The sequence below is a fragment of the Ailuropoda melanoleuca genome, chromosome 7 (assembly GCF_002007445.2).
Source record: "Ailuropoda melanoleuca isolate Jingjing chromosome 7, ASM200744v2, whole genome shotgun sequence".
In the NCBI taxonomy this organism is placed as follows: Eukaryota; Metazoa; Chordata; class Mammalia; order Carnivora; family Ursidae; genus Ailuropoda; species Ailuropoda melanoleuca.
In genome coordinates, this window is record NC_048224.1 from 37,472,177 (window position 1) to 37,488,526 (window position 16,350).

General features: G+C 45.3%; 1 protein-coding gene across 1 annotated transcript in view; it reads right to left on the reverse strand.

Annotated features, from left to right (window-relative positions):
* EPB41L4B (erythrocyte membrane protein band 4.1 like 4B) overlaps positions 1 to 10,192 on the reverse strand; it is a 156,433-nt gene extending 146,241 nt beyond the window's left edge. Inside the window, 1 exon segment of the mRNA XM_019796710.2 lies at positions 10,078 to 10,192. Within this exon segment, the coding sequence (XP_019652269.2) occupies positions 10,078 to 10,192 (115 nt within the window).
* Positions 10,193 to 16,350: the final 6,158 nt, after the last annotated feature.

Sequence of the window (16,350 nt, forward strand, 5' to 3'; positions counted from 1 at the left end):
CTAAAGAGCCATTCGCTTCCCTCCTCAGAGCTCCTGCTAGGGATCCCCGCTAGACAGAACTTCCTGGAGGCCAGAGCCCTCCACTGCAGTATGTTCCGGTTGGCATTAGGAAGCTCAGGGCAGAAAGGTAGAGAGTGGTCCGGAGGGGCATGTGGAAGATAGTCAGCCGTAGAGTTTTCAATAGGAAAGTTGAATTTTTTAAAAGGACAGTTGCTCCTCTGTCCCCTAGGAAGTTTCTGGCTTGTGTTGTTTTCAGAGTTCCATGACCAGAGCCACAGAAGCAGTCAATGTTTAAAGAAGTCTTTCTCCTTTGCTGTGCATAAATTCTTGGGCCCTTTCCCAGAAATGACTTTCCAGAATAATTGTCCTGGAAAGCTGCACATAGACTGCTTTTCTCTGAATTGCCACACGTTGGAGTTAATTCACAGGTCCCATCTTCTACCCGCAATGATGACGGCTAGCCACAAAAAGCCCTTGGCTTGGAGTTAGAAGATTCTAGGCTCAATTTCCAGCTCTAGAAGCTTCTCTTTGGTTACTAGTGTTTACTTGAGATGTTAAAACATCAGGTGGAATGATTCATTCACTTGTAATTTGTCTAACACATATTTAACACGCTTGTCCCAGGCTCTATAGGGGCTGGTGCTATAGTCATACAATGAACACCTGCTACTGACCTCAAAAGGATCATATTCTAATGAAAGAGATCAGTAACATATAGCTATAATTTAACGGATCCAGTAGTGTAATTAATGGTAGCTGCTGCATCACATTTACTTGCCAAGAGTGGTGGCTGATCATGAAAAAAATCTGGGTTTTTTTTGCTCATGCAAAGTCCAGTGCAGTTTAGGAAGCCCTCTTCCTTCTTATAGCCACACCATATAAGACACGTTGTCAGAGTTGGATAAGGACAGATGAAGAGGTACGTTGGCTCTTAACTGCCTTGGCCCAGAAGTAACACACATCACTGTTCATAGTTCATTGGCTAGACCTGGGTCACATGACCACCCCTAAGTTAAGCTCTGTGGAAGCTGGGAAATGCCCAGCAGCACAGACACTTCGGGAGTACTGTCTGCCCCTGTAAGTAATGCTATGATATCCATGAGCAAGGAATCATGTATTAATTATGACTCCTTGGATTTAAGTAACAGAAACTGGTTTGAGTTAGCATAAACAAAGAAGGAAGTTCACGATAAGAATTTTAAGGATTTCGGGGTGTCTTCAAGAATCAAGTGGCAGAAATGCAACTGAACGTCAGGCATGGAATTAGAAACAGGAAATGCAGAGCCATGGAAAGATTTTTCTTGATTTGGTACCATTTTGTGAAGAGAAAAGGAAGTAGCTGGCTTTTTGCTTCATGGACAATCCATTGGGTGTGCTTTGTAGGGAGTTCGGGCATTCCTGATGACAGGTATTTAATCCATATTAGAGAGAGGGAGAGAGAGAAAGGCATTCCAAAGGAGATGATGTCTGCCCAGTTTTGTTGTTGTTGTTTTAATGTATATGTTTATTGTGGTAAAATTGCCCTGAATTTTGAATGCTAAGAAGGCATTTGTTGGGTGAAGACACAGAGCAAGTTCTTTCCAAACAGTAGATGCAAAGAAATGGATACACTAAAGAGCTTGAGATATGCTGTAAAGTAAAAGTGTTCTTTATGGCTGGAGCTTAGGGTGAGGTGATAGACACTGTAAGTCAACTACCTAATATATGGTCACCTTTCTTTTTCCTTGCTAATAGATCCTTGATTTTAGATCCTGGAGGCATCTGTCCTACCATTTCCAAGGTGATCATGACAAGGAGATCTAGGCCAATGATGAAAAGTTTGTTCCTTACTTTTTAGATTTCCTTGAAGCTAGTGATGGCATGTGACTTTTTTCCTGGCCAGTGAGAACTAAGCAGATGTCAGCTAAAGGGTGCTTCTGGAAAAATCTCTTGCTGTTATGATAAAAGAAGAGAGATGCAGCAGGTATGGCTCCTTGTCTTTTGTTGCCTTTTTCCTGCTTTAGGTAATGAAGTGTTGACTGGGACTGTAGCAGCCATCTTGAGCCATGAGGCAAGAAACATGAAGATGAATACATCATGCCAGTCATAGCAAGGAGAAAAGAGAAGGAGTCAGTATCTCTGATCACATCATTAAGCAGCCAAACCATTGCCACAAATTTCTCACCTCTAGATTTCTCTAGACTTAGAGAAAAATAAACCCCCATTTGTTTAAGCTGTATCAGGTACTCACATACCACATCACATCTCTAAACCTCTGATTCCAGTCACATATATATTTCGCAAATATTTTCTCCCAATCTGTGGTTTGTCTTTGGTTTTCTTAACAATCTCTCCCAAAGAACAAAAGTTTAAATTTTGATGAAGTCCATTTAATCAATTTTTTTAGAAGTTTGGGTTTTGTGTGTTCTTTGCCTAACTCAAGGTCACAGCGTCTTTCTCCTTTTCTTTTCCCTAGAAGATTTATAGTTTTAGTTTTTACACTTAGATCTGTGAATGCCTTTGAATTAATTTTTTATGTGGTTTGATGTATGGGTCAAAGTTAATTTTTTTTCCATACAGATATCCAGTTGTTCCAGTAACACTTGTTGAGAAGTCTATCCTCTCCCCACTTAAAATACCTTGACTTCTTTGTCAAATCAATTGACCATGTTAGAATGGGGCTATGTCTAAAATCTCTATTTTTTCCATTGATTTTTCAAGTCTACCTTTATGCTTGGCTCTCCGTGACTCGATTATAGTACATTATAGTGTATTATAAATGGAGTTGGTTTTTAATTTTACTTTCTAATTCTCAGGTCAGTATGTAGAAATGCAATTTATTTTTGTATGTTGGCCTTGACTCCTTCAATCTTGATGGATTCATTTATTATTCTACAGCTTTTTTTTCTTCCTGTGTATATTCCTTAGGATTCCTGTGCACACAATCAGAATGCCCACAGACACAGTTTTTCCTGTCTATAACCTATTGTTATCCTTGCCACTGGCAGGATTTATTTCTTATCTTTGGCTTTAAACAGTTGACTATAATGTGCTCAGCATAGCCTCCTTCGTGTTTATCCTGCTTGGTGTCCATTGAGCATATTGAATCTGGATGTTTACGTTTTGAATCAAATTTGGAGAAATTTCAGCCATTATTTCTTCAAATGTTTTTTCTGCTCCGTTCTCCTTCTCTCCTGTCCTTCTGGAACTCCACTTATATATGTCAGACCATTCAATAGTATCTACCAGGCCCTGAGTCTCTTCTTTGAAAAAAACAAAACAAACAAAAAAGACGACTTTTTCTCTCTGTTCTTCATATCATACCATTTTTGTTGCTCTGTGTTCAAGTTCACGTAGTCTTCCCTCTGTTATTTTCATTTGGCTCTTAAATCCATCTGTTACTTTTTTTTTTTTTTTTTTTTTAAGATTTTATTTATTTATTCGACAGAGATAGAGACAGCCAGCGAGAGAGGGAACACAAGCAGGGGGAGTGGGAGAGGAAGAAGCAGGCTCACAGCAGAAGAGCCTGATGTGGGGCTCGATCCCAGAACGCTGGGATCACGCCCTGAGCCGAAGGCAGACGCTTTAACCGCTGTGCCACCCAGGCGCCCCCATCTGTTACATTTTTAAAAATTAAAATATTGTTACCATATGGTGACTAACATAATAAAAAATTTTTAAAAATTAAAATATTGTGTTTTTAATTTCTAGAATTTCTGTTTAAAAAATCACTTTGATTTTTCTTTCCCGGTTGAGATTTGCCACCTTTTCATTCATCACAAGGATATTTTTGTTTTATTCTGTTGCAAGTAGCTGTAACAGCCATTGGAAAATCCTTGTCTTCTAATTCTAACATCTGGATTATCTTGGAGTTGTTTTCAGTTGCTTTTCTTTTGTCTTGAGAATGTGTTCCATTTTCCTGGTCCATTACACATTGGGTTATTTTACATTGTAAATTGGACGTTATGAAAATGGGAAGTCACATTGTACGATTTCTTTGCTTTGCAAGTATATTCTGCCCCAGAATCTGCCTGGTTTCTGTTCTCCCTACCAGTGATTTCAGGGAGCTGTCGTTGCATCATGCCCAGATTTAAGAGCTGTTGTCTTGTAGGATTGTTCATCCAGCAGGATCTTATTTAATCAGAACCAAAAACAGTGTGGCTTTTTAATTCACTTTGGCCTGACAGCATCTCATACCCCAAGGATAAACTCTACACCTTTCACTGTTCTGTCCCTTGGCTCCTCCAATGCTCCTGGGAAGGATGGTTTACACATGTGCAGCCCAGAAGGGTGGGGGAGCTTAGGCCTCCTGGGCAGCCATCATATAATGGGGGATGGGAGTCAACGGATAAATACTTCTCCTTGTTGATTTTATTTTTTTATTTTTTTTAAGACTTTATTTGACAGAGAGAGAGAACAAGCAGAGGGAGTGGCAGGCAGAGGGAGAGGAGAAGCAGTCTCCTGCTGTGAGCAAGGAGCCTGATGCGGGAATCGATCCCACGACCCTGGGATCATGACCTGGGCCGAAGGCAGCCGCTTAACGGACTGAGCCACCCCGGTGCCCCTCCTTGTTGATTTTAGAGCAGGCAATTCCAAGAAGCATCCTGTGTGCTCCTGGGGGGGGGGGGCACGGCAAGATTGAGGCCCAATGTTCCCAGTGGTAACTCATATAACATACTCTTCAATGGTCTTTTCTTCTTTCCCTGTTTCACTTTCTCTTGTACCTCACACTTCTGGGATCAACTCCCAAGTAAACTATCTGCACTCAAGTTCTTGTTTCAGTCTCCCTTTCTGGAGGGATCTCAGGCTGGTGCTCACGTGTCAATCCCATGACTCCTCCTTTAGCCGGGAGCAATGGTATCTGATACGGATTCATGTCGGGAGAAGATCAAGTACAGGAGCTAGGCTGGGATCCTGGTGGTAAAGTCCCTCAGTGCAATCTAAGAGGTTTGGGTTCTGTTTGGTACAGAAGAAAGAACCGAAAGATACCCACTATGAAATATACATGATCCAACTGTTTACGGTCTTTTATTGTCCCAAGAGCTGAAGATTCTCTGACCTGCTATCTCTGCATTTCAGTTTCTCTCATTAATGAATTGGGATGAATAGCACTTCCCTATTTTGCACAGTTGGTACAAAGACCAAATTAGATAATGCACATTCCACAAGGAGCTAAATAAAAGTCAGGTGTTACTACTATTACTTCGATCAGATGTTATATGTTAGTGTGGGAATGAAATATTCTAATATTTTTAAAAAACATATTTGCCTAATACAGTTTCCAACTGTGGCAAAAGTATATTTTCATCATGCAGTTTTGTGGACTGTGGAATCCAAATACAATTTTGTGTTGTATCTACAAGATGACAGAATAATAAACAAACTCTAATACATCTGTAAGGAATTGTGGATTCTAAACTAACAAGGGCCTTAAACAGATAGAGGTGGGCCGTCTAAGGCTGGCATGGAAACTCTCTGATGTCTCAGGCTTCTACCTTTTGGCTCTGCCAACTCGAAAGTGTGGCTTCTATCTTCCAAGTTCCAAGATGGTTACTGCAGCTTTTTTTTTTTTAATTTTTTAAAATTTTTATTTACTTTTAAAATTACGTTCAGTTAGTCACTGTACAGCACATCATTAGTTTTTGATGTAGTGTTCAGTGATTCATCAGTTGCGTATAACATCCAGTGCTCATCACAACACGTGACCTCCTTAATACCCATCACCCTGTAACCCCCTTCGTCCCCACCCCCGAAACCCTCCGTTTGTTTCCCGGGGTCCATAGTCTCTCATGGTTCATCTCCCTCTCTGATTTCTTCCCCTTCGGATTTCCCTCCCTTCCCCTGTGGTCCTCCATGCTATTGCTTATGTTCCACATATGAGTGAAATGCAGCTTTAGACCTCGTGTCAACTGTCAGGCAGGAGAAAGGGAATGCGAATGGACAAGGGTGAGCCTTCAAGTGGAGTCAATGCCTCTGCTCCAAAAACTTTCTCGAAAACTCAGCTAAGGATTTCTATTTGTGTCGCACTGGCCACCGTTTAAACAGAAGGAATGCTTGGGCGATGTAGCCTTTTAGCCGAGAACAAGTCATCCCCAAATAAAATCAGGGTTCCATCAGTAAGGAAAAAGGAGAGAATGGGCACTGAGCAGACAGTTAGCTGTCCTGGCCATAGGTGGTGTCTCAGAGCCATGGGTCAAATCCTGTATTTGAATTCTACCTTTGCCCTTACTTGTTGGCTGACTGGGCAAGCTGCTTTCTGAGGTTCAATTTTTCCTTCTGTAAAATGGTGCTAACAGTTCCTTCTTTTAAAAGATTTGCATTCATTGTCCACAATAGCCAAATCATGGAAGGAGCCGAGATGCCCTTCAACAGATGACTGGATTAAGAAGCTGTGGTCCATATATACAATGGAATATTACTCAGCTATCAGAAAGAACGAATTCTCAACATTTGCTGCAACATGGATGGCACTGGAGGAGATAATGCTAAGTGAAATAAGTCAAGCAGAGAAAGACAATTATCATATGATTTCTCTCATCTATGGAACATAAGAACTAGGATGATCGGTAGGGGAAGAAAGGGATAAAGAAAAGGGGGGTAATCAGAAGGGGGAATGAAACATGAGAGACTATGGACTATGAGAAACAAACTGAAGACTTCAGAGGGGAGGGGGTGGGGGAATGGGATAGACTGGTGATGGGTAGTAAGGAGGGCACGTATTGCATGGTGCACTGGGTGTTATACGCAACTAATGAAGCATCAAACTTTACATCGGAATCTGGGGATGTACTGTATGGTGATTAACATAATATAATAAAATTAAAAAAAAAGATTTGCACTGTACAGAGTCATTTTGAGGATTCTGAGAGATAATCTATGTCATGTGCCTAACACAGCGCCTGGTACAGGAGAGACGCTCAGTGCATCTGTTGACTCTGACTCCAGCAATACCCTGTGCCAGGTGCTAGAAGGGAAAAACACAACAGCACATAATCTTGGCCTTCAAGGAACTCTGCGCGCGCGTGTGTGTGTAAGACATGTCACACAGGTACCACACTACTCCACACAGATCCGTCCTTCAGTGTCCCTGCTCCTGACCCCAGAGACGGGGAAGGGTGGCTGCTGAGGGGTCCCAGCCCTGCACTTCAATGGAAATCGCCATCAGCCGCTGGGAACTGCCTGCCTCCAGGTTACACACCCTCCTAGGGGTGGTCCGTGGCCAAGGATTGGCTAACGCATGGGTCAAAAGCCCAGCCCCTTTGCCTTAATTTTGGGACAACTCTGAAGGGCCATTGTAGCTCCAGAATTCCCTGAAGGATCAACGAGGCTCAGTTGCGGCTGCATTTCATCTCGTTTCCCTCAGTGCAGCTCTCCCCTCACCTCCTTTCCTGGCGGATCTCTCGAAAGCATTCCCTGGTACCTCTTCTGCAGGCAGCTCTCCACAGCGCCTGTTTCCAGGAAACCCGATCTGTGATACATGACAAGTTAGCCACAAGAGAATTCTCAGGTGTCTTCGGTTACCCGGGCTGGGACTCGAGCTGGAGAGGCATCAGGCCAGCTGTTCTCATCTCTTTCATCACCCATCCGCATCTCCTCTGTGCGGCTGTCTCCTGACAAGCCAGGCTTTCCGTGACCTCTGCGAGTCCTGATGCCATCTCGAAACTTCTTTTTAACTTTATCTCCCACTGCTAACTCCCTCATTCTCTGGGCATTCCTGTAGGAGCCCCGGCAAGAAAGCGTCTGATAGGCTCAGCCCATCTTTTCGAGGCAGGCCACTTCACAGGCTGCCAGCAAACCTCTAGATAGGTTGATTTGGGGGTCACCTCTGGCCCCATTAGCTGTGGCTGGGGGGAGGAGGGGGGGTAGAAGGGCCCGCCTGTGGCCCAAGGGCCTCCCCTTTAGCAGGGCTAGTGGGAGAAGGTGGGTGTTGTGGAAAAGGTGTTCAGTATAATATAAAGGGTGCTTTTATCAGAACACCATGTCAGGCAAAGCAAGAAGGCAGGGCTGCTTCCTCTGAGTTCTTGGCTACAGAGAAAACCAGCTTGATTTGGAATGAAGGGTTCAGGGCGGCCAAGGGAAGACTGGGTATGTGTGGAATGAAGGCACGTGGTTGGCACAGCCCCGTTTCAAGGGAAGTGGAACTGCAGATGTCCGACCATGGGGAAGAAAGCAGGAGAGGGACCTGGGGCCAACAGCCGGAGAGAGATGGGAGCCAGCAAGCAGTCAGATGTCCCTGGGACGGATTTAGTTACCTGTTGTTCTCGACAGTACATGTTGTGCTCCCCGGGGAAGCCGCAGCTTGCCCGTGGAGCAGCTGATCCCACACCGCATGCCTGCCACTTGGAGTGTTCTCTTCCCCCTCCTATGCTCATGACAGCAGGCTCCTGCTCTTAAAGGTCCCCACAGCCGAGTTCTGACCTGCAGCTCGCTCTGTCGGAGGGAGGCGTGCTACATCCTCACATCTGAGGACGCTCACAGCCCCGTGTTTATATCGCTTTGACCTCTTACAAACTATGAGATCGGGCAACATTCATGAACTGCTCTTGATGGCACAATCCGATGCGGCAGCCGCTAGCCTCATGTGGCTACTCTCATTTAATTACACGTAAATAAAAAGGTCTGCCCCTCAGAAGCACTCACATCTCAAGTGTTCAGTAGCCCCATGGGTCTAGTGGCTACCTTATTAGATAGTGGAGATATAGAACATTTCCATCATCCTAGCAAGTTCTATTGGGCACTTCTGCCTTAGACTGTGAACTTCAAGCGTAGGTCTGTCTGGTCCTTTGTGGCAGCCCCAGACCCCACAACAGAGCCAAGGACATGGCACATGATCAATAAACCATTGTGGAGTGAATGAACTGACTGACAATCTCCATTTACAAGGGGGAAAGAAGATGCGGAGAGATGCTACTTCCACGGGTGATCCAGCAAATACAGAGCTGGGACTCCAACCCGGTCCTTCCACCTCCCGGCACAGGGCTTGGTCAGTCTCTCCTGCGGCTGCTTTATTTGCCCCCAGCCTCTGACAGGAGAAAGTGGTCCTCTGTTGTTACCTCAGTAATCTCCCACTAGCTGATTGAAGAACCACTTTTAAAAATGGCTTAGGGGGGCGCCTGGGTGGCTCAGCTGGTTAAGTGTCTACCTTCAACTCAGGTCATGATCCCAGAGTCCAGGGACTGAACCCTGAGTTGGACTCCCTGCTCAGCAGAGTCAGCTTCTCCCTCTCCCTCACTCTCTCAAATAAATAAATAAATAAATAATAAAATAAAAATGGCTTATGTTTTTCCCCAAGGTAAAGGGAATACAAAACATGGAAAATACCAACAAGTAGAAAGAAAAGTTACTCATTCCTCTCACACTAAAACCGGCTCAGTTAACATTTTGGTACGTTTCTTCCAAATCTCTTTTCAGTATGTAAAAAACAAAATTCAACTGAGTAATTTGCACATCTGGGGCACCTGGGTGGCTCAGTCGGTTAAGCGTCAGACTCTTGATTTCAGCTCAGGTCGAGATCTCCAGGTCATGAGACTGAACCCCGCACTGGGCTCTGTGCTCAGCGTGGAGTCAGCTTGGGATTCTCTCTCCCTCTCCCTCTGCGCCCCCTGCTTGTGCTCTCTAAAATAAATAAATCTTTAAAAAACTTGAACATCTAATTGGCTTTATTAATTGATTCATGAATTGAGCAACAGTTGCACAAGAGGGAAGATTTTTATAGGAAGGAGGGTGGGACCAGGAAGTTATTAGCAAAGGAACAGGATTGCTCCAGGCAAGGTCACTTTCCTTTGGGGGAAGAGCATAGGGTCCTATCATGCAGATTACCTCATCTTTCTTTGGGGGAAGGAGAGGGCCCATGTGGCGGGTTACCTCGTTGGTGCCCATCAGAAAACTCCTACCTGGTTAGGACTTACCTTCCGGGGGCCGTTGAAACTGCAATTAGCTTAGGTATCGAGCCCTCGTTTGGTGAGTTGGTCTAAGTGAGGCCATCTGGGGCCTGTGGTTTTCTTTTAAACAACACAGAGCTGTTTGAGCTTTTCCACAGGGCTGTGTCATTTGCTTTTTGGAAAACTGATATTACAAGAGGTTTGTTGGGCCACTCACTGCTTTCTTCTCCCAGCCTCATCTTGAAGCTCCTGGGCCTATTTCTCTCTTCAGCTATCAGCATGGCCCTGGCGTCATGGATGTTCTCCCTGTCCACGAAGTGTGCCACAGCCATTACGTGGTGGGGCTCAAGGCAGGAGTTAGGAACCACTGGGTGGTTGGTGCTGGAGATTTCAGGCCTGCCTGCAAGGGGAGTCCAGCCTCAGGCTCTGTTTGCAGGGAGCTGAAAACGAGGGGTCTGCCGGGAGAGAGCGCCAAGTCACAAAGGCTGCCCTGCTTAGGAGGCAGGCTTGGAAGAACTCCCCCTCTTGCTCTGGCCCCGGAGAAGTTGTAAGGTTCCTCTCCCTTGTATGGTATGCAGATTCCAAGTGGAGAGATGAACGTGAAAACGTGTCCAGAACTAGAGGGGGTTCTGAAGGTCCATGAGACCAGGGGAAAAGGACACTTCTACAGTCCGAGTACGGGGTGCTCACAGAAACCCAATAAAGGAGGGCTTGCAACACATGTATAAACCCAAGTGAGGAAATCCGCCGCATGCCATCAGCAGTTGCAACAAATGCGAGACTTTGCATCCCAAGAGCTAAAGATAATAGAACAATGCAAAAAACCCTCTAAAACGAGCAGGTTTACGATTTTTTGAAGTGATGAAGGAACAGATACGTTGAGCCTTAAAACCAGAGCGGAAACAGTATAGGAAATTAATAGGCAGGGTTGAAAAGTGTCTACATAGAAAATTTGTTTAGATTTATTTATTTTAGAGAGAGTGAGTGAGCAGGGGGAGGGGCAGAAGGAGAGAGAGAATCTTGAAGCCGACTCCCCACTGAGCGCAGAAGCCGACACCGGGCTCTATCCCAGGACCCTGAGATCATGACCTGAGCCAAAATCAAGAGCCGGCCGCTCAACTGACTGAGCCACCCACGAGCCCCTCTACATAGAAATTCTAGGAAAGATACAATTATTGAAATACAGGGAGTCCATGAGTTCAGAGATGTGAGAAAAGAATGGGAATGACCTTTTAAAGGATGTTTCTGTCGTAACAATTGTTAACCTTTCCTATGAACCAGTCACTGTTTCAGGGATTTCAAATCTATTAATTCATTTAATCTGCTCAGCCTTATGAACTGGGTGATAGCATTTCACAGTGGGGAGGCAGGGAAGATTCCAGTGACCCTGTGAACCAGCCATCCCCAGGACAGTCAAGGAATAATAATAAGCTGTTATGTATTGTACGTATACAATAAGGCACTTTACATGGTTTATCTCATTTAATCCTCATTTAATACTTGCATTAATCCTTCTAACAATCCCTCAAGGCAGGTGTTACTGTCACCTCTATTTCATGACTGCGGATACTAGCTTACAGCCATTAAGAAATCTCCCTAATGTCTGCACTATCACCAAGCACTGTAGTTGGGATTTAAAATGAGGCAAGTTGAGGGGCACTTGGGTGGCTCAGTTTGTCAAGTGTCTGCCTTTGGCCCAGGTCATGATCGCAGGGTCCTGGGATCCAGTCCCCCGTCAGACTCCTCGCTCAGTGGGGAGTGTGCTTCTCCCTCTCTGCCTGCAGCTCCCCCTGCTTGTGCTCTCCCCTCTACTCTCCGTCAAATAAATAAAAATCTTATATAAAAAAATAAAATAAAATGAGGCAAGTTGAATCCACAGCGCAAGCTCTGAACAACAACGCTAGGGAACCAGTGGTTGTGCATTTTGACTTCAGTTTTGTGCATTACTTATTACTGAATAGGCAATACAGTTGCTGATTTGATGTTAACCATACTGGAATTAGAAAAAATAAAAAAACAATAACATAGAATATTTACTATTACTAGTGATGTAAAAGGATAGAATAGTAACAATAAAGAGCTTCCTCATTCATATTTGTGATGGCTGAAAATTCCGTTGTTAAGTCTGCGCTATAATCTAATTAGGCCTCTGTGCTGGGCATCGGAGTTATTTCCAGACCTCTGCGGTTACGAGGCTGTAGTGAATTATCGGGTACGCGGGCTACTTCACACCCGTGAGGAATACATTCCTGAAGGCGGAACCGCTGGGTCGAAGTCACGTGCCTTTGCGGTAAGTTGTACTACGAAGCAATCTGTGACTAGTTAAAAGTGATTTTTTAAAATGATTTTTTTCCTGATTATAAAAACATACAGGCTATGTATGTAGGTTGTGGAAAAAACCTAAAAGCAACCTTAATTCATAAACCTAGAGATATTCACTGTTAAGCTATTGGTGGACTCGTCTGAGCCTCTTGCTACGTGCGCATCACACACGTACACACCGTGGAGACCACGCTCTTTACCTAGTTGCTATTGAGCCTTTCACACTGAGCATTACATCACTTTTAATTTTATTTAAGTGTTCTTTACAAATGGTATTTTCCATGATTGCTTATTCTATTATATGACCATGCACAATCAATTTAGCCTATATCCTCAATACTGGACACCCCCATTGTTTCCAATGTGTCCACATTTTAGAAGCCTGTGCAAGGAATAATGCTGTTATGTAAACTGCTTCCATCTCTGTTGGACTTCATAGCTGCTTTTTCGTCTAATCATCAGAATCAATGACTAGAATCAGAAGTTAGATGAAAGAACATCAGCGTTTTTCAAGTTCTTAATACCAAGGGTTAACTTGGTAGAACTCCTGGTAGGTCGTACCTGTCTATGTGCCAACACCTTCCCCTCAGCACCCCCTTACCGACATGGAGACTTACCTCATAGGAAAGTCACCAAAGGTGGCATCTGTTGCTTTGTCCTTATGATTCTACAGGTAATGCTTATTTATCATAAACAACTGAAAAAGAACAAAACTTAACAAAAAAGTCCCCTCCTGCCAATCCCACAACTTTGTCTAATCACTATTAAAATGTTGACTTTGACTTTCTTTCTCAGCTTTTCTCCATTCAAGTATTTTCCATAAAGACTGTCATTAAATATGCTTAAAAACATGACTTTTATTTTTGCCAAGTGTAAAGCTAAAAATGGCATCCCTTATTTGAAAATTTTGTCATATTTGTTACAAATATGTTTCTCAGTTTATTGACTGCCTTTTTCTTATGTTTATGGTATCCTGAATTTTTAGGTGGTCAGATCTAGAGATCTTTTCCTTTCATCTCTCCCCCCAGCTCCTTTAAAAACTTCTTGCTATGGGGATAAGGGTGCTAGGGGTGTTAAGTGACATAAAAAAGGCAGAGCGTTAGGGAGAAGAGGGTCCTTGCTGAGATCAGCAATGTAAGGGAAAGAGCTGGACCGGCTCGTGTTCGTTCCACAGGCTTCTACTGACAGCTACTTATCACTGTGTGCTGTGGTTCTCTCCAGCAGGGAGATAAGGTGAGCATAACCAGAGACTAACACACAAGAGAGGGGGTGTCTTCCCAGCCATCAGAGGGCCACACAAAAGGAACCCCAGACTCCTTAGCTATCATTCCCCACCCCTCTTCCTCCCAGCCCCTGGCTTCCCATCTACTTTCTGTCTCTATGAACCTGCTTTCTGGACCACTCCTATAAGCGGAATCACACATTGTGAACTTGTGTGTCTGGCTTCACTCGCTGAGCGTGTTTTCAAAGTTCCTCCATGTTGTAGCGTGTGTCAGCCCTTCATTCCTACTCATGGCCAGATAATATTCCGCTGTGGGGACAGACCATGTCTTGTCTCTCCAGTCATCAGCTGACGGACATTTGGCTGGTTTCCACGTTTTGTCCATTGTGAAGAAGGCTGCTTTGAACATCACTTTCAGTTCTGGATGGTATGAAGGAAAGAGAGGAGGCTCCACCTGGGATGAGTGAGGCCTAAAGATGAGGATCAAGGATCTCTGGGGGAGGGCGTGCCTGAGGCCGGTTTACTGATGGAGGGAGACACAGGAGGCAGCTGGGTGCGGTCTTCAGGGAGGGGAGCAGCTCCTGGGCCTCCAGCGCTCCCCCGGCGCCACACCGTGCCAACAAAGACCAAAATAGACTGCCTCCAAGCTCTGCGTTATCCAGGACAACCCAGATTTGATACGAGAAATGAGAGGCCGCCGAAGGGCTCGAACTTGAACATTTATCTTAGAGTGTGTCTAGGCATTTCTCAGTTGTTTCTGTTTCACTTTTGTGAGTTTTTATGGTTGGTTTATAAATAGCACATCTTCTGTTTCCACACTTGACTTACTGGCCTCGATCACGATCAGGCCTGCTCTCATTTCCACACCCCCGGCCGTTGCCAGGTAGGTCTCTCAGCGCAACCGAAGCCGTGCACCTGGTCTCAGTGAGACGGTGAGACGTGTGCGCACAGCTCCTCGCTGGACTCCCGAGGCCTGGGTCACAGCGACCCCACGCTCCTCGTGCTCGGGGCGGAGTGCAGCCGGCACGCCTCTCCCAGGAGAAGCCCTTCGTGCCAGGCAGTTCTGTTGTGCTTTTTCCTTGCTGCATCCTGAACATTTTTAAATATTTTACCTCATTTTTCCTCTCTTCTCTCTTCTTCCTTTACTGGGTGACACCCTGTCTGTGCTCTTTCGTTACTGCCGCGGATGAGACCATGACAACTGTGTCTTCACCCCCAAACAGGCTATGTGAATAACTGGACTTAATTACAGAGAGCGTTGGAATGGCTTGAAATTTAAGCACGAAGAGCACAAAAGAAAAGGCATCTAACTGTGGCTGACTGGGGTGCTCGGGACCCAGAAATCATGTCATTTTTAAGAATGAACTTTCAGGGGCGCCTGGGTGGCTCAGTCGTTGGGCATCTGCCTTCGGCTCGGGGCGTGATCCCGGAGTCCTGGAATCGAGCCCCGCATTGGGCTCCTCCGCTGGGAGCCTGCTTCTTCCTCTCCCACTCCCCCTGCTTGTGTTCCCTCTCTCTCTGGCTGTCTCTGTCAAATAAATAAATAAATAAAAATCTTAAAAAAAAAAAAAAAGGAATGAACTTTCGTGTTCAGACATAGCTGTGTGAGACTCCTCAGACTGGCTCTATGTGTCCCTGACGTTGGACTTGAGCCCCAATCAGCAATCTCATCCTCTTCCCACACCTGGTCCTCATGGCCTGCGGCACCTGCGCCCACCCAGGTGCCCCACCTAGACACTGGCCCATCCTCAGCTCCTCTCTCTGCACACCTGCCAGTTACGGAGTCCTCTCTTCTTCCTCTTACGTATGTTGGGGCCGTGACCATTACTTCGCCCTCACGGCCACCATCTCTCCCCTGGACCTCTGCCACGCAGGTCCTGACAGGTCTTCCCCGGCTCTTCCTCTGGTTTGGACGATGATGTTGGAAGTTCTGGGGGCAGTCTCAGGAGAAATCCTGGAGCCTTCCTTGACCACGAGAGGAATCCAGAGGTGGTGTAGGGACTGATGAGTATTGGATACAAGGCTGGCCACGGGGAGACTGACTTGTGTAATCTGGGGGTGGGAAACGGGGGGGCTCCGGGGTTTCTAGAAAAGAGGTTGCGTCTGTGTGATCTGTCTGTTCTTATTCCAGTCATGTTTGCATGTAACGGATGGGTGCTGACCTTGTCAGCAGGTGAGTGCTGCACTTCAGATGGTGGGTCAGTCTCACTTACATGATATCATTGCACCTGATCCTGTGTGCTGGGTCTTAAGCAGAGTAACTCCTCCTACGTCAGCCCTTCAGTAGATCTGAAGTCAAGGAATCTGCAGGGGAGCTGCTACGGTGCCCAAACCATCACTTGTACTTCTTCAATAAGAAGACTCCAGAATTTTGGCTGGGTAGAGTGCCATCCAGAATAAAGACTTCATTTCCTAACCCCACTTGCAGCTAGGTGTACCCATATGATTAAGTTCTGGCCAACCGTTTGTAAGTCAGAGTAGTCTGTGCAACTTCTAGGAATTATCCTTAAAGGCAAAGGCATTTTTTGCTATCATTTTCCTCTTTCTTTCCAGCTGGAATATGGATGTGATGACTGCTGCTGGAGCAGCCACCTCACACTGTGAGGTAAGAAGGTGTATGTTGAGACTAATGGAGCAACCGGATTGGAGGGGCACAGATCATGGTAACCATGCAGCCCCTGTACCAGCTCTGGACTCCTGTGTTTATCTGAGAGAGAAATAAACTTCTCTTTCGCTCCAGCCAACTTTACTTTGGTTTTTGGATTCAGAATTTGATCCTCGAAAGTAGGATGCTGCAAATAACATCTAAAATGTGGCAACTGGCTTAGTGGAATTGGCAAGCCAGCAGATGGCACAGACAGACATTGCCTTTTATATAGTGACTAAGGTGTCACTTTGATGAAAGTGTCATCTGCAGTACTTGGAGGGACCGCATGCTGACCAAGG